Source organism: Neolamprologus multifasciatus, chromosome 16 (assembly GCF_963576455.1).
Source record: "Neolamprologus multifasciatus chromosome 16, fNeoMul1.2, whole genome shotgun sequence".
In the NCBI taxonomy this organism is placed as follows: Eukaryota; Metazoa; Chordata; class Actinopteri; order Cichliformes; family Cichlidae; genus Neolamprologus; species Neolamprologus multifasciatus.
Genome location: NC_140454.1, coordinates 7,730,168 through 7,755,301, shown reverse-complemented (window position 1 = coordinate 7,755,301; position 25,134 = coordinate 7,730,168). Strand labels below are relative to the sequence as shown.

The 25,134-nt window shown below is 38.4% G+C and overlaps 1 protein-coding gene across 4 annotated transcripts; it reads left to right on the top strand.

The window, feature by feature from the left end:
* Positions 1-466: 466 nt before the first annotated feature.
* itm2bb (integral membrane protein 2Bb) lies at positions 467-24,928 on the top strand. Of its 4 annotated transcripts, none has more exons than XM_085136552.1 (7): positions 467-710; positions 19,969-20,127; positions 21,231-21,299; positions 22,366-22,503; positions 22,877-22,987; positions 23,683-23,833; positions 24,082-24,928. In XM_085136552.1, exons 1-7 carry the CDS (start codon positions 627-629, stop codon positions 24,168-24,170), a joined length of 801 nt encoding a protein of 266 aa, XP_084992678.1. In that variant the 5' UTR covers positions 467-626; the 3' UTR covers positions 24,171-24,928. The 4 variants fall into 4 exon arrangements, with proteins under 4 accessions (XP_084992678.1, XP_084992680.1, XP_084992679.1 ...); XM_085136554.1 differs by having other exon boundaries at positions 468-710; positions 19,969-20,100; XM_085136553.1 differs by having other exon boundaries at positions 469-710; positions 19,969-20,100; positions 22,360-22,503.
* Positions 24,929-25,134: the final 206 nt, after the last annotated feature.

Sequence of the window (25,134 nt, the reverse complement as noted above, 5' to 3'; positions counted from 1 at the left end):
AGTTTTAATGTTCTATATCTAAATAAAACATTTTAGTCTATTACTTGCCTTTTTTGTATTATTTATCTATTTTATTATTTAACAGTCATTTATATGTTCTTTTAAGTAGGTATAGTACTAAATATGTTAACTGAGTTTTTCGTTTATTGTTTTCTGCATTGTTTTATTTGTTGTTTATCTTGCATTCCCATTGCCTGTGCTTCTCGGCCTATTGTAAATCGTTTTGAAATACATGTCGTACATAGAAGAGGCTATAAAATAAAGCATAATAAAAGCAAGTATAATAAGGTATAATAAAGCACGTAGATACAGATGATTACATAATTTCACATTGCTGTTGCCTTTAAGCTAAGTTTTAAGATTGGATTGTGCCATTTTGCTTCGTATTTCAGTCAAATATCGGAACGTCTTAGACTAATCGTCGTGGATATGCCTTTATTTTGAAGGCCGGAAGCGCGGCCACTCTAAGTCCAGCTTTACGTCGCTTTTATCACAACAACAGACTTGGCCGGGGAAGAAGTGCGACTTATTTTTATTTCGGAGCAAATTCTCCTTGCTGTTGTTTGCTTTCTGTTGTGTTGCTTTTTTCCCACTTTCTCTCGGAGATTGTCACCACTTGTTTCAAGATGGTCAAGGTATCATTTAACACGGCTCTGGCACAGAAAGATGTGAAGAAGGACGCCGAAACTCTTATTCCCGAGGAGGACAAAGTGAGTAGAAAATGGCTAACGGCAAACTAGGTTCTCGGTGGGGGGAAAGGCGCAGTTAAGCATAAATGCGTAGAGACACAATACTGTTGTTTAACAGGGCTCCTGATATATTTCAGTTTCCCCACTCTTTGAACAGTTTTAAATAATGCATTTTAAAATCATACAATATGTTTTTAAAATATTAACGTCAAATAATTCAGAGTTCGGTGGACGTTACTTCCTCAGGTGGCGTTTGTTTTTTCACCTTTGATACTCTTGATGTTTCCGGTATTTTCTACTTGTTTCCATTTTTTAAATCTATTTTATACACTGACTAAATGCCACATAAATTTAATATTTACACCTTTTAAGTTGGTCTGGCAATACTCTGAAAACATTAATGTAAGTTTATAGGCTCTAAAGTGCAGGAACGAGCTTTGCCTGACTTTTCATGTCGTTTTAGAGGTCAGCAAGTATACTAGCTGGTTAAAGCAGTTTCCAAGCCGATCAGTCAATAAACATTATTTGATTTTGGTGTTTGTTTGTTTTTTTTAACCCCAAATCACGTGTAGATTTTTACCTGACAAATTTTAAGATGGGTTTTAATCTGGTTTCGTATTACAGGAGTTGTCAGTGTTCTCACCAGTTATTCCTCCTTTTTTTTGCAATCAGTTGCCTCAGACTTCAAGGACGTGAAAATGTGCTGAGGAGGGAAAAAACACAACAGAAAATGCAGAAGTTATGTTATTGCGTCTTGGTGAAAGGTGCCACTCTCAAAAAAGAGAAAGCACAGTAGGTGGGAACTTCCCCATCACTAAACTCAAAAGTCCATGCAAATGTATATATTTTAAGTCTGCACCTCTCAGCAATTAATGACGGCTAGGAAGGAAAGGCTCCACAGGAAGGCATGAGAGTCTGTCACTTCGCCATACTCTGTGGTCTGAAAGGTGTGTATGTAGAGTATCCTAGAAATGTCATTCAAAAGTTAGAAAATCCCCCCCCCCCCCCTTAAAAAAAAGCAAAAACCCAAAGGAGGGCTGTGCAGTATGGTGACACTGCAGTGCATTTCACACAATATTCACTAGAAAAGTGCAACTAAATGACAGTTTTGGAGTTGCAGAGTGGCTGTGACTGCTGTGTGATCTCAACCTGCGAAGGAGCTTGTTGTATTATTCAGCTGCTTTCGAGCTGACTTGTGGAGTTGAATGTGTGGGCTGCTGAGGCGTGTTGCCTCTCAGACAGTAAAGTCTACAAGATCTCCCCGCTGGCCTCCACCCTGTTGCAAAAGGAGCTGCCTGTTGTTTCTGTTTCGTTCTGACTGAGGACCTCTGGGCTCTCTCTGTATGCAGAGAGCGCTGCGATGTCAACCGTGCTACATGTTGGAGTTGCAGATGCAAACAGCTGCTTGTAGTTTCAAAGATGTGCGCTGAGTGACAAACCACAAAGTGTAATTCTCGATGAGAAGCTGCGAGAATATCTTATCTTGACTCGTTGTGGTGAGAGTTCTGCCTTAGCTGGAAACTTTCACACAATCTGCCTGCTCGGTTATTGTGGGATTAGACTGTATGAAGTCTACTTCATACACCTCCAACCCCCCACCCCCCTGTGTCTTGAGCTTCAGTGTCACAGACTTTTATCTTTTTAATCTTGATAATCAGAGCTTAATGTGCTCCTTCGGGGGGATTGAAGTAGAAAAGAGGCGATTCTGCACTTCGTTTGGGGTTGTGTTTTGGGGGATTTTCTAGCACTTGTGAAGAGAGCAAATGAGGACTTTGTGCCATGTGTCTCATGCGTGGGGTTCAGTAGCATTTCGTTGAAATGTAATCCTTTGAAATCCTTTACTGAACCTTTTTTAAAGTAGATTGTATCCTCTGGTTTTTTTTAGAGTTAGATATCAACCCCTATCCTCTAATTTGATTTAAATTAACAAAGTCTGGATAGGATAAGAAGTGCATTATTGTCCCAAAAGTCTGAAAATTTCTTTGTTACAACCATTAACTCAACCTGTAAACAAAAGAGTTCAAAAGAGTTCAGAAAACTAAAGTGAAGGCGCTAAATAAGTAAAAGTCTAATGCAATAAAATACAATGCAAGTTTTAAAAAAAAGTTAACATTTAAATAAAATGTCAAAAAGTGGCAAATATATAATAAATTGTCTGTATAAAGCAATATATCTCAAACTGAGGGAATCAGAACAAAACAGGATGAAGCTGTAGAGGAAGTCCGGTGCTCATGTGGAAGAACAGACATTTCTGATAGTGGTTAATGATTGATTTATCATTGGCAAAGTCAACAAGTTCTTCATAAATGAGGATGCTTGACTAAATTTCTAAGACACGATTTAAATTCTGTACTGTATCACATCTGTTTTTGAATGTATTAACATGCCCTCAAAACAAAAAAGAAAAAAGAACATTCTACAGTCAAGGAACGAGGTGTGTGTCTTGTTGCTCAACAGGATCCGAAAACTGATAAAAGTGGTTATAAAATATAAACGTTGCAGGCTAAAGCTATTAGTAAGCAGCTGCTTTAACAGACGGTTAGCTGATTTAAATTAATCACAACTAGAAAAAATCCATTTATCCCAAACCACCAACAGAAGTGGACAGGAGCAGAGATGGAACAGGAAGTTTTATTGCCCGCATCCAGCACGCGAAGCCAGTCCTGTCTGTAGCAGTGAGAGAGCACTGGATCATATCTAATCTGATTTAAGTACCCCTGAGTAGTGGTCATAGGTGGATGAATATTAGTTGAATAAGTGAAAGACTATTAAGTCTTTAATAGCTCCCCTGGTTCTCTAATCCCTCATTAAACGTGTTGAACTTTGTTTATGTGTAAAAATTGCTGAGAGGAACAGTATGCTTGGTTGCTTAGTTTAGAAAATAGCTTGGAAAAAATCATGATGTGATGTAAATTCAGTTCTGTTTTTAATTTGATTAATTTCTTCTTCAGAAAGTACTGATAAAAATACCATTAAAGTAATGGACTGATAAGCATTATCATTAAAAAAATACATTAAAACCATTCACCATACCCATACCTCATTCTGCAGTCAAGGAAATATGTTGGAAAGTGTTTTCTAATATATTTAGAAATCAAAGAATTATTTAAAAAAAATCTCCCATGGAGCAGGCTTGAGTTTATCACACCATCATCTATTTGCCTTCATGGAAATTTTCCTGCTGCTCTGCTTCCTGAGGGAGGAATTTGCTCTACTGGTCGGACCGCACAGGACCAAACAGGAACTAGCAAATGTTTTATGTTTTTGCTAGTTGTGTTTATGTGTGTTGGGGAGGTTATTTGATTATAAAAATAGTCAATCTGTTGAGGTCTTGGCTCCTGTTTGTTTTACTGCTGCAAAGGATCTTCTTTTCCTCATTGCTCATGTGAACACAGACACTGTTGTAGTTCAGTGGGTTGCAAATCTTGTAAATGTAGCAGCTTGCTGGTTTACTGCCATATGTGCCGATTAGTAAACAACAGATGAGTTATGATGCAAAAATAGGAGCTAGGATGCTTTAAAGTGTGGGATGAGCCAAGTCTTGCTGATACAAGGTGGCCTGATGGCAGACACTTGGATGTGCCATGAGTGTTGTGGTCTGACAGGCTGGAGACATTGTCTCTACTTGTCTGTAAGCCATTCCATTCTGCCCTCATCAGATGTTTTCGTCATTCCTGCCTCCTGTTATAGCTGTGAATTTTCCTTGAATGTTTGGATACAGTTATTAATCATTACTGATTGGGGAGAATGCCACATGATTATTTTGTATGGTAGAAGGTCTCACAAGATCAGCCACTTGCTCCTTGTTGGTTGGTAGACTAAACAAAAGAATGTCTGCAGGGGCAAAGAGCGGTCCAGACAACAGCAGACTGTTGAACTTTGGAAGACTTGTTTCACAGGGAATGATAGAGATCCAATAGCTAACCAAAACTTTGATTTCTTGCCACTGAAGGCTGAGTAGGTGAGAGATCCACAGCAATCCAGTTAAAAATCCAGCACCTGCAACTGCTGATGATCACAAACTCAGCTACAGAACATTTTTCCAATTTTTGCTACTTGTGAATAGATCTTGTTAATTAAAGGCTGTATTTGCATCATCTTGACTCTAGCTGAACTAAGCAGTGAGTATGTTCTGGCTTATATTGAGTGATGAAGACATACTTTGCCAAAGAAAAACATGCACCTGGTGAGCTTCATATTGAAAGTGATCATTTTATTCTACTTTTGTTACTACAATCGATGAAAGCTAAATTTGGATCACAATTAACATCCAGTAAATTGTCTAGCTTTAGTTACTCTGTCTGAAAGATCCTATGATGATTGCTGCTGACATTTCTGCAGTGTGTTGTTGTTAGATGTGCTGCTAAATGTGTTTAGTATATCTGCTACTGTTGTCCATTTACAAGAAAAGCCATTATGAGTTTTGATAGTTTCTCTTTTTGTTGGGTTCCTCTTAACTCTCCGAGTCACTATCTGGCTGATAAACTCTTGTCTGACTTCCCTTTCATTTTCATTCTTCTTATATTTTAGCTGAGTTATGAGCAGAAAAACAGCATATTGAACTTTTGTAAACTTGAAATTTTATAGTATTCTTTAGATAAATTGAATAACAATTATCAGCATGTTTTATGATGGATACAGCTGTGTTTGCATCAAATACAAATATCTCTAAGATTGGTTGGAAATGAATTAAAGGTGCTTGATTATGTATCTGCTCTGAGTAAATAGATGTTTTTTAAAAAAGTGACTTGGTGTATTACCAGACAGCAAAAAGCTGTCTGAAAAGTGAATGAAACGCATAGAGGTTCATGTATAACAGGAACAAATTTGCAAGCCTGTTTGGCTCCACAGATGCTGTTTGAGCACTTGTGGTGTATTCAGGGACAGCTAAACTAAGCATGAAGATATGCTTAGCCTAAATATTTAGCTTGACCTATTTTCCCCTCTATAGTTGTCTCAGTGGCTGTCGTTAGTATGAGACACACTCAGGATTATTGGGGATTGTTTAACCTGTTAAGGTCTGACAGAAACATCCTTGCACAGCAGTTGAACTGAAGGCCATGACCACACCTACAGAGCAGTGTGCTGTTTGTGATGTGGCTTTGCAGCCCTTTATATTGTCTGCCTGATTGTGTTTACAGTCTTTCTTTTATACAGGATGGCTGTGAGCCATGCACAGTCATAGTGCTGGACTTGCACCTTTATATTTTCGGTGTTGTTCCTAGTTGCTATATAAGAGACAGCTGCTGTGTAGCCACTGTGTTTACATTTGGTATAGAACGATGTCAGAGTGTGTGTGTTTTATCTGTTTTACTTATTCATGACTTGAGATGCAAATATACCTGGAAGTACCTGGAAACAAGAACAGTATGTGTGTCAATATTTGCATGAGCAGTGCTCTTAAATAGCCCCCTTGCATATAATTTGCAGGTGACCGTAAACACATTAGGAAACTCAGCAAGTATTATTACCAGCTGTAGCACCCTGTGTCCAAAACCAGAACTTTGTTCATGTCCAGTGAAAAACCTCTCATACAGTCAATTTATCCTATTATTGCACAGAAAATAATTACAGAAAATAATCTATCATAATATTTCTGAGTCTGAGATGGTAAATTCAGCTTTAGCCAACAGATTGATTTCCCCACCCCCCAAATTAAAATGTTTGGAACAGTTATTTGACTTACAAGCTGGCAGAATAATTATTGCAAATTTAGTAAAATCTTTATGCTTTTTGTCCACTTATTGTTTATTTCAAGTGTTAATAAATATACTATTTTATCTGCTTTACAAAATTGCGGCTTTGCGCAAATTTAGAGCGCTCTTCAGTTAGATATTTTCTCTTTAAAAATTCTCTATTTATTAAATTATCAGTGCTTCAACAGCACACTACAGGATTTTCATTACAATAAGATATTGTCATTGAGACAGTGCAGTTTTGCATTTGTAAGGCACATTTACACAACAAACACATTATTAATACTTAATGTCAAGATGAGAAAAACGAGGCCAATATATGATAATTTGGTTTTAAATGACGAAAACTGCTTAGATGGTAAGGCAAATAACTTCCAGTCACCTCAGCTTAACTTTGGATGGAGGAGAACCTGTGCTTACCTCACAGTTGGTGAGCGGCAGTGTTTGAATCAGGCTGTAGTGCTACAGCAGTTGCGGGTGGTGCTTAGAGTTGGGAGATATATCGAGTTTTTAAAAAAATATCGATATATTTTTATACGAGATATAAGATGTGACAATATCCTTTATATCGATATAGTCTATGTTACGTTATAACTATACTTGTGGAGCCGCAAGTTTGCCTCTCTTTCGTTCACTTTTGTCTTTACGCAACATTACTCGGCCTCGCCCCTCCTTCACTGAACACAACTTGCCCTCCTCCCCCATCGCTTCACCTGCAGGAAGCGACAAGATGGACACGGCAAATCTCCGTTAACGAGTTACTGCGCATCGCCCCGTGCGTGGGGCTGGACGGCGTCAACATGTTAGCTAGCTAACGAGCTAACCACGCTAACGCCATGCAGCCCAGAGGCGCTGCACAGCCTGAAATCCTTTGATTTTCTCAAAAGTTGACAGCGCGCCTTATGTATGAATTCTGGTTGTGCTTGACGGCCGCGAACCGATTTTATGTGGTACACAGCGCTCAGCAATCTGTCAAAAAATGTTTTAGTACGACTTTGGTAAGCTACGGTGCTGCACCGCTTGATGGATTGTCAGAGCATTACGGCTACCGAGGAGCCTCGCGGAGTGATACGTACTGTGCTTCAACGTAATATTACCCTACTGTGTATAAGGACCATAAATGGCACCTGTTAAGAGACGTGGTTACGAAGAGGATTTCAAACTCAATGCTGTCAGTCACACAGTAGAAGTTGGGAACAGAGCAGCTGTGAAATCTGTCTTTGTTACTATGCTCAGCGTCTTTTAGTTTACATTCTGACAGCACAATTGTGACCTTTTTGTTATGCACAAAAACAACATTGTTTTCTTTTATTTATGGAGCATTATTATTTAATAAATGCTCAATTTATTTTTGAGTAAATTTTATGTACATCTATGCTCTATGTTAATAAAAGTGCCTGTGTGACATCTGGGACACAGCTTTGACTAAGAACTCTCTTTTTGTTCTTACTTTATGGCTTTAAAAAATATATATCGAGATATATATCTTATATCACCGTCCAGGTAAAAAATATCGAGATATGAATTTTGGGTCATATCGCCTAGCCCTAGTGGTGCTTATTAAAAATCAGCTTTCACATCTCTGTCCTCAAATCAACTGCGGCCGTGTCGAGCTGAGTGTCGAACATCACAGGAGGAAACCACTGCGCTGAAAATTTCACTCTCAGAAGAGTCTAGTGTTTAATTTCATGCTTAAATATAAATGTTGAGTTCTTCTGACTTGATGGGCTTTTTTTTCTTTCAATTATATGTTGAGAAAAAATTTGCACAACTTAAATTATATTTTTTAAATAAGTAAAACACAGCCAGCTACCAAGAGACTTTTTTTTTTTGTAGTGATGAGAAATCACTTTTGTCTTCAAGTCAGGTTAAATTTAAATAAATACATTTTTAAAAAGTAACAATCAAGACAAAGCAGCCAAACCACTCCCCCATTTATTTATAAATGAGCAAGTTCCAGGGACCAACGTCGTGCAACCTCTGTGTACCGACTGTGCTACAAAATGGTTTCTTCAGCTGCGTTTGATAATAAGTTTGATGTGTCAAATAGAAGAAGTGAGTCTTCAAACTATGCATATTGCAAAAGTGTCAAAACCGTCTCAGTGTGCGACTTCATCCTCTCATTCTGTGATGAGTGAAAAAGATGATGAGGTTGAACTGTGGCCTGTGTGTGTCAGCTAATAAAGTGTCTAAGCTGAAGTACAGATAAGAGAAGTATACAGCGGTCCCTCGTTTATCGCGGTAGTTACCTTCCAAAAACAACCTGCGATAGGTGAAATCTGCAAAATGTTTTAAGATTGTAAAACAACTCACTATAAGCTTTATACACTTTTCTCAGACAGACATGAACATTTTCACACTTCTCTCTCTTGTTTAAACCCTCTCAAAGTTTAAACCTTCGTAGAAAAAAAAGTCCAGTATTATAGGATGAAACCAAAGGAACCCGCAGGTGCCTTTGGGGGTCCAAAACGTTTCGTTGACATTGTTGTGTTTTTTTGGGAGAAAACTTACAAACATACAGTACAGCACTTCAGAGTCACACTGCTAGCGATCGAAGATTTATGTAAATTTGACAAGCTGAACGCATTCTGTACTGTACAGGAGACGCAGCACGAGATTGATTGTTAATGGTCTACAGCCAATCAGGACGCAGAACACAATGCACTGTTAAAAAAAAAAACAAGCATGCAAAATTGCGAAACAGCGAGGCTGCAAAAAGTGAACCGCGTTATAGCGAGGGACCACTGTATTCCGAAGATTATAAAACTAGACTCCTTATGTAGTCTTTTTAACATCCACGAAACTAAACAGCATTAGAAAACAAAGAGTGCTTCTAAGTATTTTTTTAAAAAAATCTCTAGTTGTAGCATTTCATTTGTGAACATTTTCTACTGTACTTTAAACAAAGTTCTGGTACTTTGTAAAAATATACATTGCTGTCACCAGCTATCTCAGCCTGTCCACACGTACACGGGTATTTTTGAAAACGCAGATTTTTCTATGCATTTGGGACTTTCGTCCAACACATAATCTGCGTTTTGGGTCACTGAAAACGCAGATTTTTTAAAAAAAAACTCCTGCCAAGGTAGAGATTTTCAAAAAACTTTGTTTTCGCGTTTACGCGTGGATGAGGAAAATGGAGATTTAGTCATGCAACGTCAAAGGTGTGTGCCTTTTTTGGCGTCACGATGTGCGCCACGTTATTGTTTACATGAGATGAACTTCTACAACAGCAGATAGAGACAAAATACTGTTGCTGTTAATCTTACTATCTGCAGTTTTTAAACGCTTGCGTATAAGCACGCAGTTACTGTCCATCCATTTAGAAAGACGGAGTTGTCAGAGTGAACTTCAGACGTGGCTTCTACATTCAGCACAGACGCTCTCACAACCCAAATCCCGACGCCAACGTCATCGTCGATTTTGAATAAAATAATGTTTTTTAAATTAAAAGTTTATTTTTGTATGTTGTATGCATTTTGTCCATTTCTAAGTTGTGAGTCAACACCAGCCAAAATACTGTTTTTAGTCATTAACATTTGAAATGATGAAGGCACTTTAAAAGTAACACAAAATTAGCAGTCTTCCCAGAAAACCCAAAAACTTTAAAGAAGTACTTAAGGTTAAAATCCTGTTTACTCTTTTCCTTCCAGGTTCTTAGACTTCTGATTGGCCATACGTGTGGACGTGGAGTTTAATAAACTCCATGCTTCCTAAAATATAACACGACATTGGAGTAAATTCTTGACCATCTCAAACTTTTGTGACCCAGAAAGAGTAATATTAAAACTAAGTAGCTGCCGCCATTGTTGGAACCTGGAATTGGCTGGGCCACGCTATGAATTCTGGGATAGGTTGGGCCACGAAGAATACCCCCAACCCATCCTTCAAGTCCAGGGAAATGAAGAACACATTTGTCGGCCGCATTTGGAGGAGCCTTCGAATTGCAACAGAATTTCCCTCGGGATAAATAAAGTTCTTCTTATCTTATGAATTCAGTCTTTAAATGTTTGAGTAGTTGTATCTGCCGAGCCTCACAGATGTCATATACTTTGAGTGTATGTGGTTTTATAGAGGCTGAGCTGGAGCAGTTACATGCTTACACCTGCCGTTTATGCAGATGCTCAAAGGAACCTGTGGTTGTATCTTGTTGACGCTGTGGGCATTTTGAAGCAAAATTTATTGCAGTATTTAGGTTAAGAGCTTCATGTACATACTTGCTGTGCTTTGATTCCTAATTTCAGCATGAAACCTGGTGAACCTCCCTGCCCTGTCTGACGACAGTATAATCAGCTATGGAAGTAATCATTATCATTAGTAGTCTGAGATTTAAAAGGTCTCCTTTTTACGTAATATTGTTTTTCTTTTCCGTCTATCACAACTTTCAGCAAACAATCGAATGAAAATAATGTTTTCTCTCAGTTTTGAGAAGGAGCTATTCCACATGTGCCAGTAAAAAATTTGCTTCCACCTTCACATTCATCAGTAAACCTAATTACAGATTTGGATTACTGACCTAACCTTTCCTCAGTTGTTCTCTGCTTGTTTGTTCTCTGGTTGGTGTCTCAAGACACGTGGGCTGCTTGAAAAGGATTACAGTGTAATCAGTCAGATGGAGACTCAGCCAGAGAGCTTTAGCTGCCTCCCACAGGACGCTGCCGACAACTGAAACTCAAGAAGAGGGAGGATTAACTAAGCAGGCACATATATATGACAGCAGCTATTAAGCCCATGTACATTTACATAGTGCACACTATCTGAATGGTGTGCACAGCCACTGCTTAACGTAGTGAAAAAGCGTAGGGTTGCGTCCCACCTTGATGCTATTAGTATTATATCTGTGACACATATCTATGTCCTAATGTATGTTTACATACTTATAAATACACTGTGTGGTGGAGGATCAACATTTAACCACCTGTAATACACTTCAGCCAATGGTAATACACTTCATGAACCCCTAATAGGATTTCTGTCAAACAGATTTCAGTTCTTCCCTTAAATCCTTCTGTAAGTACACCAAGAACTACTTTTAAATCTATTTCCATTAGAAAATCCACACTCTTTTAATTTCTTTACGTTGAACATGAGTGCTCTTATTCTGCAGTGGGTTTTGTTGTTTTTTTCCTTTAAGCCAGTGTGACACACTTGCTGACTTTGGCTTTTTAAACACAAAGATTTGCTGCTTTCTTTTAAATTCCTTACACTCTTTCTACTCTTTCTTTTTTCGACCTAACGTTACCCAGTTACTGCCTTCACAGACACGCTATGTAGCTCAGAGGTGAAGATAAAGTTTCATGTGTAGACTGAAATAAAACCCGCCTTGGACAATGATACTCACCTGTATCCACAGAGATGGAAACACAAGCCGTCCTCAGGTAGACTGATGCTTATGGACAACATTATCCGCTTAAGACATTTACTGAAAGACTGAATCATGCTTAGGATCACAAGGAGTTCTAAATAGTACTTTATTTGCATATTGATTATTGACAAGGAAAATGCCACAATACAGAACATGAAACATATTTGTTGAGGTGAACTGTAAACGTGTTAAAGCTTTCAGTATGCCTGCAAAAGACAAAGAACTGCATTAATAGGTAACCAAAGCCCGACAGAAATGGAATATATGCATAACTAAAATATTCCTGAAATAGTACCATAATGAATTGAACATACACACACATGGCTGCCAGTGGTGTACATTTAATCATAAAGTTGCTTTCAAAGCAAAAGTACTTTTGCTTTTCAGTGAATTCTAGCTTCTCAAATGAGCTTTTCCTCCTCATCTTTATGCTGTCATACATTTGATATCTTTATGCTAAGCATAAATATCAACATTGATCCCCTAGTTTAATTTACTTCATGTCTTATGTTACATAAAGGTGTAAAAGGCAGAAAGCACTTCTCAGATTTATTTCTGGAGACTTGATCGTCTTCTACATTCAGAAACTAAGCAACACTGTAAAGCTTTTCTGTAGGATTTCCGCTACTTGTTGACCACTGAGCACAAACATCATTTATTTTTCCTGGCTGTCAACTTTAATTCTGGAAAATTAACAGGGTTTGTTTATTTTGTTGTTGTTGTTGTTGGGTTTTGTTTTGGGGTTTTTTTTGGGGGGGGGGGGGGGTGGCAGGGTTTGTGGCCACAGTGACTCTAAAGATCTTCACACACAGATTAATATCTCTAACCATGTGAATCCACAAACATAATTAACTGGAAAATGTTTGTTTGTTGTGGTGGGTTTAGCGTGGTCAGCCCATGGGTTCATGTCAAAGACACACAAAGACCGTCATTGATCCCTGTGGTGTTGTGAATGAAGCCCAGAGGACACTTCAGCACAGTGTAAACCAGCAGCCTTCATCCTCACAGCAGCAGCTCAAACATGGGATTTCTGTGGCCACCAGTGTTGGGTTTGTTCCTCAAAAAGAGTGCCCTATTGTGTAGTGTATTACACAATGCTCATTACTTTTCTCAAAAGTAAGGCTGTATGTTCATTAATTACTTACCAGAGAAAGTAACTTATTGCACTACTGTTGCCTTGCTTTTGCATTCCTCTATAAATGACTTGGTACACAATTAACAATATAAACCACACTGCAACACAAATCCCTGTCCTAATGAGGACACACAATCTTTCTTTTAGTGTTTGCACGAGAAAACAAAAATGGCAACACAAAGGAAAGTCAAAATCCAGCCCAGAGATTTCAAAGCGATTGCGAGTTATTACTGTAGAAACATGTACAGGTACTGAAAAATGTAATCTGATTACATTAACCTCGCACTTTGGAATGTGCTACACCCATCACTCGTGTCCACCAACCACAACAAAAAGCTTACACAATAAGTCGATCCTGGTATGAGAACAAAAGAGGACGTGTCATTTAACCAGACAGCACTGAGAAACAAAAATATTGTGTATAAAAAGATGTTTGTGTTGAGAGTTGGGCCAGCTCAGATATGTTTCAGGTTCATAAATTTCATAAACATTTTTAAATGTAATGATACAATTAATAATCTGTAGGCCCTCAAATAATAATGATGAAATGATACAAATTTTGAGTTGAGAGTTTTTGACTGTACATATTGTTCTCATGACGTTGGCATGCTTTCCCGTGTTGACATAGGAGTGGTATAATGAGGGTGCGTGTGTTGGAATTATGAAACGTTGGTCTGAAGGCCTGTTGGGTCTTGTTGTTGGTGAGACTTTAAGAGATGGTTGTAAAACTGGAAAAACACATAGCAGTGCTCCACAGCAGAGGTCCTGATACAAACTTTGTCTTGAAATTTGAAAACGTTTTGACTTGGTGAACTTGCTACTGATGCTTCCTCGTCATGCTTGATGGTCTGTGCGTTAAATTGTTGTTGGAGAGTAGCGAGCAGTTTTCAGATTGTATGTTACCACATGCAGTTCATCCTTCATTAAAGACATGAACCAACCATAGACGGTCAGCTGCAGTTCAGCCGCAGACCAGGTCTGACATATATGTTATTAGTAACATCCATTTCACCATTTCAGGGAGAAAGTCATCATCAGTCCTTATTTAACCTCACCCTTAGTAAACTTATTGCAGCTTTGCCACTGGAGCCAATATTCACACCCTTTTTGGACAACACTCCTCTACACTTTCCTGCTTTAGTTTCCTTCCTTCTGCTCTGTTCAGTTGCGGAGAGCTGTGAGTACCTGTGAATGAGCTATTTGCTTGGGTTAAGTCTCTTTCGTGATATTAAATCAGGATCCTTAAAGTAAATGCTTTTTAATTAAACTGCAATACATGTGTCCTTCCTTGAAGGCCTCAGAACTCTTTTATTCTGTTTGCTATAGAGACTTCTGCTTTTTATGTTTTGCTAACTTTTCCTACCCTTAATATCAAAAAGACATGTCAGTGATTGGAGCAAACCCCTTATTTAGCAGAGGTGACCCCAGCTATACAGCTGATGGAGAAAGGCCTCAGGAAATGTTCCCAATTTGGTGTCTTTCTGCCAGGCAGTGGTTGGTATTAAACTGACTGCATCTGACACTAACATGTTGCTGATCTGTCAGCCTGTGTGTACTTTTTAAATGGTCTCACCCCCACTTCCTCTTATTTGGTTTCATGCTAACGTCTGCTTTTTGGTTCCTTTTTTTTAATCGCTATTTCTGTTCATTCCAGGAAAAATGTTACATTCTAAGAGTTCTCTCCTGCTTTCTGTACTTTGACTTGTAGATCTGACAGGGCTGACTGTCTATTTCTCAGCTGCCACCCTGCTGCTGCTTTAAAAAAAACAGAAAAGCTCTTAACACTATTCTTCTCTACCCAATGAGATTCTCTACCCCCCTTGCTTCTGACCAGAAAGTGCTGAGGCATGTCCCACATTTATCAAGTTGAAAACTGTACCGATATGCTGAAATACATGGTAATGCTTCATTGACCAATCAAAAACGTAAAAACAAGTTTTAAACTGGAAGTCAGCTGTTCTCAAAGCAGATAATTCATGCTGACAAGTCTTGTTTTGTGATGACACACACAGTATATCTGCAGACCACAAAAGATGAGGATGTCCTGAAAATTTTTTATCCAGTGTATAAATGTGTTAAGTTCAAGTACTAAAACATGAAAAAACACCTTTAACATTTTATTGATTAGCGATCGTGGCTCAAGAGTTGGGAGTTCGCCTTGTATTCGGAAGGTTGCCGGTTCGAGCCCCGGCTTGGACAGTCTCGGTCGTTGTGTCCTTGGGCGAGACACTTCACCCGTTGCCTACTGGTGGTGGTCAGAGGGCCCAGTGGCGCCAGTGTCCGGCAGCCTCGCCTCTGTCAGTGCGCCCCAGGGCGGCTGTGGCTACAACGTAGCTTGCCATCACCAGTGTGTGAATGGGTGGATGACAGGTTGTGTAAAGCCTTTACTAGTCCTTAGGGACTAGTAAAGTGCTATACAAATACAGGCCATTTACCATTAACTATGATCAGTGTGACAAAAGGCTGTGTTTGTTCATTTTATAAAATTTACACATGTAGTCTTGACCTTGGTCTAACCAGGATGATTTAATAACCATAATATCCCCTGGGTTTGAATATATAATAATAATAATAATAATAAGCATTTTCCTGTCAACCCTTGTGTTATTGTATACAGCATACTGTTGAACTGAACCAGTTCTAGACCAATAAGGATTTAGGAAATTAGCAAACACACTCTGTCTGGAAATGCATGCTAAATATTAGCCTTTTTTAATCATTTAATTGTTGCATGGTTTACATATGAACATAGGAGACTTGGATGTTCTGCTTTAGTTAAGACAGAAGGATGGGCCTTTTACATAGTGCAGCACTGTGAGCTATTTGTCAGCAATTTGTCTTTACGTTAAAATGTTTGGTCAACCAGGTTAATTATGAAAGCAAGCATAAAGCATAATTATGTAATATCAGTTCCCCCCACCCCCAAAACAGCCACAAAAAAAGATTCTGAAATGTTTTCGTCTGTGTTTCTGTAACGGAAACCGCACAATTTATTTTCAGACTTAACAGGAAATTTCCTGTTTCCTGTTTATTGTTGTTTATTGATTAGCATTCAAATATCTCAGTGAAGACAGAACAAAGATTTACCACAAAGCAAGAAAGCATGAGACAAGGCTAATCAAAAGGTATTGGCTGAAGCATTTGCTTATTACGCCAACCCTTTTAACAAAAGATCTTTTAGCATGCAGCTCCTGTACACAGGGCTCGAAGCAAATAATAAAATTCAATTCAATTCAATTTCATTTATATAGCGCCAAATCACAACAAATGTCGCCTCAAGGCGCTTCATAGATACAGAGAGAAAAGCCCAACAATCATATGACCCCCTATGAGCAAGCACTTTGGCGACAGTGGGAAGGAAAAACTCCCTTTTAACAGGAAGAAACCTCCGGCAGAACCCGGCTCAGGGAGGGGCGGCCATCTGCTGCGACCGGTTGGGGTGAGAGAAGGCAAACAAAGCAAAAACAAAACAAACAAACAAACAAACAAGAAAAAAACACCACCACCTTAGTAAGTAACTACATCAAAGCAAAAGAATCAAGAGGTTTTCTGTTTTTTGTTTTTGTTTTTTTTTTTTGCTCTTTTCATTCTTGATATATATATTTTTCTAATACTCTATTTTTAAACATATTTTTAAACAAGGAAAATGAACTACACCTTTTTAAATCATTGTCATAACTATTCCACAGGTTAACTCCTCTAACAGAAACACATCTCTGCTTTATATTTGTCCTTATCTTGTTTTTTTTAAAGAAATCTGTTCCCCTTAAGTCATATTGACTCTCTCTGACTTTGAACAGCTTCTGAGTACTGGGGCAAAGCAAGTTATTTTGTGCTTTATACATTATCTGTGCCATTTTATATTCAACTAAATCATAAAATTTCAGGGTATTCAGATTAATAAACAAAATGTTAGTTGGTTCTATATAGTTTGATTGGTTTATAATTCTTATAGCTCTTTTTTGCAACTTGAAAATAGGAAGAGTGTTCGTTTTATATGCATTACCCCATATCTCCAGATAGTAAGTCATATATGGAAGCAACAGAGTACAATAGAGTGTGTATAATGATTTTTTGTTCAGGACATGCTTTGTTTTATAGAGAATAGCAATGGTTTTTGACATTTTTGTTTTCACATGGTTTATATGAGACTTCCAACTCAGCTTATCATCAATTATCACTCCAAGAAATTTATTTCCGTACACTCTTTCAATTTCAATTCCATTAACCCTGATTTTAGATACATTTTTCATTTGTCTAGTGCCAAAAATAATCAATTTTGTTTTCTTTATATTTAATGATAACTTATTTACATCAAACCAGTTTTTTAATATATTTAACTCCTTTTCCGCTGTAGTCAGAAGCTGTTCTAGGTTTTTACCTGAGCAATACAGAGTGGTATCATCAGCAAACAATACACATTTTAACAGTTTGGAAATGCTACATATGTCATTTATGTATAATATAAATAATTTAGGGCCCAGCACAGAGCCCTGAGGAACACCACAAGTTACCTTCAACTGCTTAGATTTTACATTATTGAATTCGACATATTGATATCTGTCATCCAGGTAACTTTTCATCCACTTGTATGCTAACCCTCTTATGCCATATCTCTCTAGTTTATTCATTAATATAGAATGATCAATCGTATCAAACGCCTTTTTTAAGTCTATAAAAACACCAACAGTATATTCCTTATTATCTATAGCATTAGATATCCCTTCTACAAGTTCCATCACTGCCATCGAAGTGGACCTTTTCACTCTAAAGCCATATTGGTTATCACTTAGGAGATTATGCTTCTCAATATATTTATCAAGTCTATTAACAAATAACTTTTCTAAAATTTTTGAGAACTGTGGGAGCAGTGATATTGGCCTATAATTGGTAAACTGACTTCTCTCTCCGTTTTTATGGATTGGAATAACTTTTGCTATTTTCATTTGTGAGGGAAATACACCAGTTTGAAAGGACAGATTGCAAATGTATGCGAAAGGTTGCACTATATATTCTATAATACTTTTAACTAATATCATGTCAATACCAAAACAGTCAGTGGACTTTTTATTTTTAAATGTCTTCACAATGTTAATTATTGTGATTTAAATTTTTTTAAATTTAAAAAAGAAAATGGTATTCACAGGAAAGCAACAGATCAGCTGTACTTCAGACGTGTTCCCAAATGTGTTGGAGGTTTTTATCCTAAAAGAACGTGCACGGCTGGAGTACACAGTGTAGGTTTTGTTTGCAGCTAAAACCCCTGTTCTTTTCATAGCTGTTGAATTACTTGCCCATAATCCCATAATCTTCATTTCTCCTCTCGGCTCACGTTACAATCTCAGCTTCCTTTGTTACGTTGTTCAGAGAAAGCAACTTTTATGGCATAAACAGAAATCGCTATTAAAACAAAAATGCCAGCTGGACTTGCATGCGATATCATTTAGTAATGTTGCCACACTTGCAGCTTCGTGAGCCTCTTCTGGCAGAGCGTGACTTTCAGCTGATGCAAATATAACAACTTCTCATCCTCACAAAGGCAGCATTATTGTGTTGGTGGTAAAGATGCCCCTTGAAGTGTCCCTGCATTTATTGCTACTCAGCAAATGAACGCGTGCAAGGTTCTCCACAAATGTGGATTGTGTTTTCTTCCTTTGAAAACATTTGGACTTCAATAAAAGGGGTCTCTAAATGCCACTGTACAATAGCTGCTCAGGTGCAAACAAAAGAACTGGTTGGAAACTGGTAAATAAAAGAAAACGGAGGGATAAAAAAATCAACATTTGCTGCCTTAAAGCTACCAGGACAGCTTCAGTGCTTCTTGTTATCGGTTCTTCCAGCCTTTGCAGCTCGATTCAAATCTAATAAAAGAACATAGCATGAAGAGATCTTTTCAGTGAGATGAGAAACCAGAACAAGAAAACATGCTTCCTCACCTTGCCCAAATTAATTTTTTTACTGCCCACTGCTCAGAGAGAGAAGAAGAAAATGCAAATTAAGTAGAAGTTTCTACCTGATTGAAACTCCTTTTAGTCACTGTTCAACAAACAGAAAATGTAAATCGGATCTTATTGTAGTTTCCTGAAGATTCCAGTGAAGTAATAACAGAACGAGTTGAGAGCCACACTTTCATTTCTCTGTTTTTGTTTCTTTTCACTTATTTAGGTATTTGTTCACTCTCTCTGTTTGTTTCCCCCCTCTGTGATTCGCATCATGATGAGTCACCCTGAGGCTGTGTTAGTCTGAAAAGAGATGTTGAGCCTGCTTCATCTGATCTCAAGAAAGCCTTTGTTTTCTTAAACACACACACACCCACACACACTTTCCTCATCTCACACCCTGGCCTCTGGTTTAATAGTTGTCGTAGTTCAGGAGATTTTCCCGGCTGAAAAGCTGGTGAAAGTTGGGACGGGTTCTGATTTTTATTTGAGTCTAAGTGCATTTGAATTTATTTAAAAAAAACAAAACAACAAAATGTGCACAGTATTCAACCCATACTGCTGAAAATGTGTGTTTCTGTTTCTTTGTAGTTTGACAACACAGGGGATGGAATCCGACCGATTTTTGCTTTCATTTAATGTAATGTGGAGTGCTATTAAGTACATTTATATAACCGCAGTACTTGGTGTGTGCACTGTCCTACATGAACTTAGACTTTACCTGAGCAGGTCCAGCATGGTAAACTTTTCATATGTGGTACTCAGCAGTGTGTTGCTGTCATTATTTGTATTTGTCAGCTGTGAAGTATGTGGTTTATGAAACTGCATTTTTGTTCCCTGCGTTTATCCTTAAGAAAGTGCTTCTCCCCAGACCAGCTGCAGTTTCACAGTTTGTATTTGTTTTCTGGGAGGAGGCTCTGCCTTGAAGGCTAGGGTGGTTTTGAATGCTTAATGCTTAAAAACTCAGGAAAATGCATTTGTGAGGGTTTGAAATAATAGGTATGTGTTGAAAATCATCACAAGTATTTAACAATAATAACCAGATGCGTACTGATCCTTGGGGGATTCTCTCTGATCCCTGAATGTATAATTGGAGGCAGTTAAACTTAATCATATCTAATCAGTAGTTTGCTCTCTCCTGCAGGACGCTGAGGCTGCGGTGCTGGTGCGTCACCAGTCTCGCGCCTGGTGCTGGTGCATGTGCCTCGGTCTGGCCCTCATGCTGTCTGGAGTGGTGGTCGGAGGTGCCTACCTGTATCGCTACTATGTCATGGAGGTGAGTAGCGAGCCTGAGGACAGTTTGGTAAGTATCTCATGCAGCGCATGGAGCAAATAGTGCGACGTTAAATATGAAAGCAGACAGGTAGAAATGCAGTTAACAACATTATAACAGAATGTCACAGACGGTGGTGGCTCAGGAAGAGTTGATCATCTATAATTAAAAACTAATGGCCAATGGTGACACCACTTTATCAACTTCATAATGGAATATTTAAGTTTCCACATTTTCTGTTTAAAACAGTGACAGTGATGAACATAAACATGCATATGTATGTTACTGCAAAATTTCATATAATTTAGGATGTTATTTTCCTTCCATGAACAAAACCACCCTTATTTAAAGCGCCGTGCTCAGCTGTACTCCTGCAGCTCACACTGACAGTGAAGAGCAAAGCACATGGTACAAATTTATATGTACTTTTAAACACATTTCAGCTCCACTTTCTGAAGAAAAAACATTCAAATTTAATTTCTGTTCATGACATGGGTAAGAAAAGGCATGAAACTTGGATCAGAAATTGCAAAAGTAAATGTGAACTGACAGAGCGCGACAGGTCGGAGCATGTACGCCACTGCCAGCTGTTCTTGTCACGTTAAGCTCCGCCTACAGCACAGTGGCAGTTCTAGACATAAACTAGACAAAGCTGTTTTGCGTTTATCAACTTGAGCTCATCTTTTGTAGCTGAAGACTGAATAAACCTGTCGCTGATCTGAACAGGCTTCCTGTTTACTATTCTGTAAATGGCTGTGATGTGGCTGAATGTCCTCTTCTATTTTTATTAATCCAAATTCTCTCTAAATTTAAAGAGAATCAAATTGTCTCCATGTCTATGTCACATTACATTCCTTAAGGAAATGCAAACATGCGCTGTTTCTAAATTCAGAAAAACTTTGTGTCTACAGAAGTAGTATCTGTTTTTATGCATTTCTCCAGAGAGAACTAAACTTTTAACGTCAAAAACTGATGTTATTAGTTATAACAAAATGCTGTGAAGCAGACGAAACTGAAGGACTCACTGGGAATAAGACTTCCTCAAATTTGAGAAGTGTGTTCTGTTACGCTTTATTTGTCAAAAATGTCACATCTGTCTCCTTCCTTTTTTCTTTTTCTTTTTTTAACCACAGGAGGGCCAAGTATTTTTTTGTGGCGTCAAATACCGCGAAGAAGACTTCATGATCCAGGAGGAGGATGAGGTATGGCAAAACTCTGGATATAGTATCTTTTCCTTATCAGAGGCCTGTGTTATGAAGGAGGATTTTGGAGCTCAGCGAGGTGCTTCAGGGTTAACCATCGGTTATCAGGGTTTTGTAGTCCACTAACTGATTTGTTAGTGGGCTACATCAATATGGTGGCCATTCAAGATGGAAACTTGATTTGCTCTGGAGCATGATATGTCAAGGTTGGAGACCAGCGGGTACAAAATCACTACCCACTGACCCACTGATCAGTTCTCTGGAGAGTATTTTGCTCGTTTATTTTAAAAAAACAAACAACTTCTTGACCCCAGAGTGATAACAGAAGGGCCAGCTGGTTTTAGAGACAGAAAAAAGCTTTTGGTTTTCTCTGCATACCCATCAGGTATCACATTTTTAGGAAAATTGGTTTTTTTTTGCTGCAAGCATTTTCAAATCTGTTGTTGTTCTGTAAACCTGAGCCTAAGCCTCGTACTTGGCGATCTTAAATAAGATTGTGAAGAATTATGTCATCATTTCTAGCACATTCCTTATTCCTCGCTCTTTCATGTGTGAACGGGTTTGTGGTTAGATTGTGAAACTCTGAGTTATGTATCGAGTTGAAAATCCCCAAGCGTTAATTGGTTGGTCTAATTGAAGATGCGAGGGTAAGTGAAGCCAGATAAGGATGAGATGAACTCCCTTGCAACACAGGCCTGTGTTTATATGTTTGTGTTCAGTAGATGTGACACTGGTTCAGTGTGTCTATTGTTTTCATTTAATCATTAGCGATTGAGTTACTGATTAATGTCCTGAGTTGGTGACTAGCTGACCTCTGCTTGCAGGGCTCTTTTAGTAAAGTGAGCCTAGTCAGTTTCGCATCACTGCCATAAATCAGTGTATGAGCTGACAGGCCTCCAAGCTTTGCTCCATGTGGTTTTATTTCTGTACCAAAAGTATTTTTTAAGAAAATATGACTTGATCCAAAAACAATTCTGAATTATGTTTAGGTAGAAGGAAAGTGTTTCACTGAGTAACCAGTGACTGTAACTTATTAAAAATGTTACGCACTGGTTCATAGGTGGAGGTGGAGCTGCCAAACCACCTGCGTCAGATGTCAGAGACGATCCGGGTGTTGGAGAAAGAGCAGGTGGAGCTAATCAGTGTGCCAGTGCCCGAGTTTGAAGATGGAGACCCAGCGGACATCGTCCACGACTTCAGCCGGGTATGTGCTTGAAAAGATGGAAATAGTGATGTTGGCGCAAAGCTACAGTTGCACATTTAGAGGGATTCAAAGTAGACCAAACATCACCTGGAATAACATTCTGACAGCTTTAGAATTTTAGGAAGAACACGTGAGTTGTGAGTGATGCAGTGTCTGCTAACCAGCCAATAGGAATTCCGCCTGAGATGATTTACCCATCTCCCAGCATAGGCACCTTTATGGGAAACTGTATGCAGATATATTTATCTATTTAACATTTAGATTTTAAAGATAACCAACTCAGCTTTCTATTCCGTTACTAGGTAAAGAAAAGAAAAAAAAAAGCAAATACCAGTTACTTTTCTGTTTTCTAACTGTATTCCTTCTTTCTCAGAGGCTGACTGCTTACCTGGATCATTTTCTGGACAAGTGCTATGTCATCCCACTCAACACCTCCATTGTCATGCCTCCTAAAGACTTTTTGGACCTTCTCATCAATATCAAGGTAACTGTGCAGGGTTCAGACCTATTTGTCTTCCTGTGCTGTCTTAAGCCTGGATTATGTTTCCATAAATCTGCTGAGGTCCAAGTAACAGTTTCATCATCAGACAGTGAGTTTGAGGGTCTGTGTGGATGTCTACATGTTTGCCTTTTTTTTTTCCTTTTGTTTTTCTTTTAACCTGCAGGCTTGTCCCCACAGAATTTACATTACAATGCACCAACTACCCACGAGAAAGAATTTTAACAGGAATGACTTCTCGGTCATCAGGTCTCCTTCTGTCCGTTCCTTCGTCCACTATGGAGTATAATCTAGGTTTTAGATGACATGGTTTATAGCTGTCTTTCATGCTCAAATTTACCATTTCATACTTTCCCAGACATGTTAAGCAAACTAGTTCCTAACTGATGCTCGGGGAAGATGCTTTAACGTCTTCCTCGTTTAAAACACTTCAAACTGTTCCAAACAGCTGGGACCAAAATAAATGAATTGAAACCACCAAGCCGCCTGCTTTAAATTGATATTTGCCATGGATCTATTAACACAGGTTCCGGTATTAATGACGATTAGGCAGAATCTGGCACTCCTCAAAGAAAATGAAGAGATCTCCAAAAATTGAAATACAGAAACAAAAAGCGCAAGCTCTTACATATTTGCACCATGCTTTAAATAATTTGCATTTGGTTCCTCCCTTTTCCCAGGCTGGCACCTACTTGCCTCAGTCTTACCTGGTCCGTGAGGAGATGATGGTGACCGAGCGCCTGGAGCACGTCGACCAGCTCGGCTATTTCATCAACAACCTCTGCAAAGACAAAAACACCTACAAACTGCAGCGCAGAGACAGGATTCTGGGTAAGCATGTCAGGCTTTCATTTAGGTTTAAACATACAGAGATATAAGACTACAGATGCCAAACAGGAAAGGCAAAGACAAAATGCTCTGCCATACAAATGTTTTGCAAGCATTAAGAGATTGTAAATCATCGCGACCTTTAATCTGTGCATTTGAATGTTTGGAAGTTCTGTGTACTCTTTCAGCAACATGACACATGAAATGCAGCCATACAAGTTTATATAAGAGATTCTCTGATCACCTCACAGGTATGCAAAAGCGCGAGGCTCTGAACTGCCACAAGATTCGTCACTTTGGGAGTCAGTTTGTGGTGGAAACCCTGATCTGTGAGCCTTAAGACGCCTCGTCGCCTCACAACTGCTCTTAAAGTCACTGGCGTGCAGTGAGATTGTGTTTTTAATCCGCACCTGTCTATTGTTTCCTGTCCTTTACTTCAGGTAGTTTGAGTGAGTGAGCGTGGTGAAATGTGATGCTGTTGGGTGAATATTCAGTGATCCTAAAATTTAAAAAAAAAAAAAAAAGTGAAGCGTTTTTTGTTTTATTTTCCAATTTCTATACAGAAATCATTTTCAGAGATAAATTAGCTTACAGCCAGCTGAGTATACAAAAGTAAATTATTTTAATCAAATTAACTGCAAACATAGTATCAAGCTCTTCATTAATAGACGTGGGTAAATATGAGATTTCCTTGCTTTCAGTTCACATATAACATTTTAAGACAGGGCGACTTTTATACCACTCAGTCCACAAAGACTTTTTTTTGTATTTTGTCTGCTGTAGCTGTTAATACACTGCACTTGTTTTCTAAACTGGAAAATGATCTTAAAATAAGAGTGTAAATGTGCACTTCTGCTGCTGAGCTTTAACGTGTGTGAAATCTGACCGAAGAACACAATATTTTAATTCAGATGAAAGAGAGCTCAGAGAAATAAAAACACGCTTATATTAAAATCTTTTTCACAGGGGGTTGTCTGTCTTTTTATGAATGTCTTTTTTTTTTTTTTTTTGGATAACTCTTCTTGTACCAATTTGTGTATATGATCTCTATAAACATAAGCAGACCTACAGAATAAAGAATATGGTAGAAACTATAAATGGTGTGTTGTGTGTTTCTGTGCCAGAACCTTCAGAAAAATCCTATAAACCTTTAATTGGTGTATATACACTAATAATTATTTTGACTGTATTTCTGTATTGAGCAAAGGATCAGACTACTTGAAACCAGCAGTACATGTTTATTTTAGTGTGCCTGGGGCTGCCACAATTACGTCGACTAGTCACGATTACATAGACTTTTAAAA

Excerpts from the sequence above, each read along its gene's own strand:
- itm2bb (XM_085136551.1), top strand. The coding sequence starts at position 627 with ATGGTCAAGGTATCATTTAACACGGCTCTGGCACAGAAAGATGTGAAG. Across the intron at positions 21,300-22,359 it reads TGATCCAGGAGGAGGATGAG|GTGGAGGTGGAGCTGCCAAA; the intron begins GTATGGCAAAAC and ends ACTGGTTCATAG. Across the intron at positions 22,504-22,876 it reads TCGTCCACGACTTCAGCCGG|AGGCTGACTGCTTACCTGGA; the intron begins GTATGTGCTTGA and ends CTTCTTTCTCAG.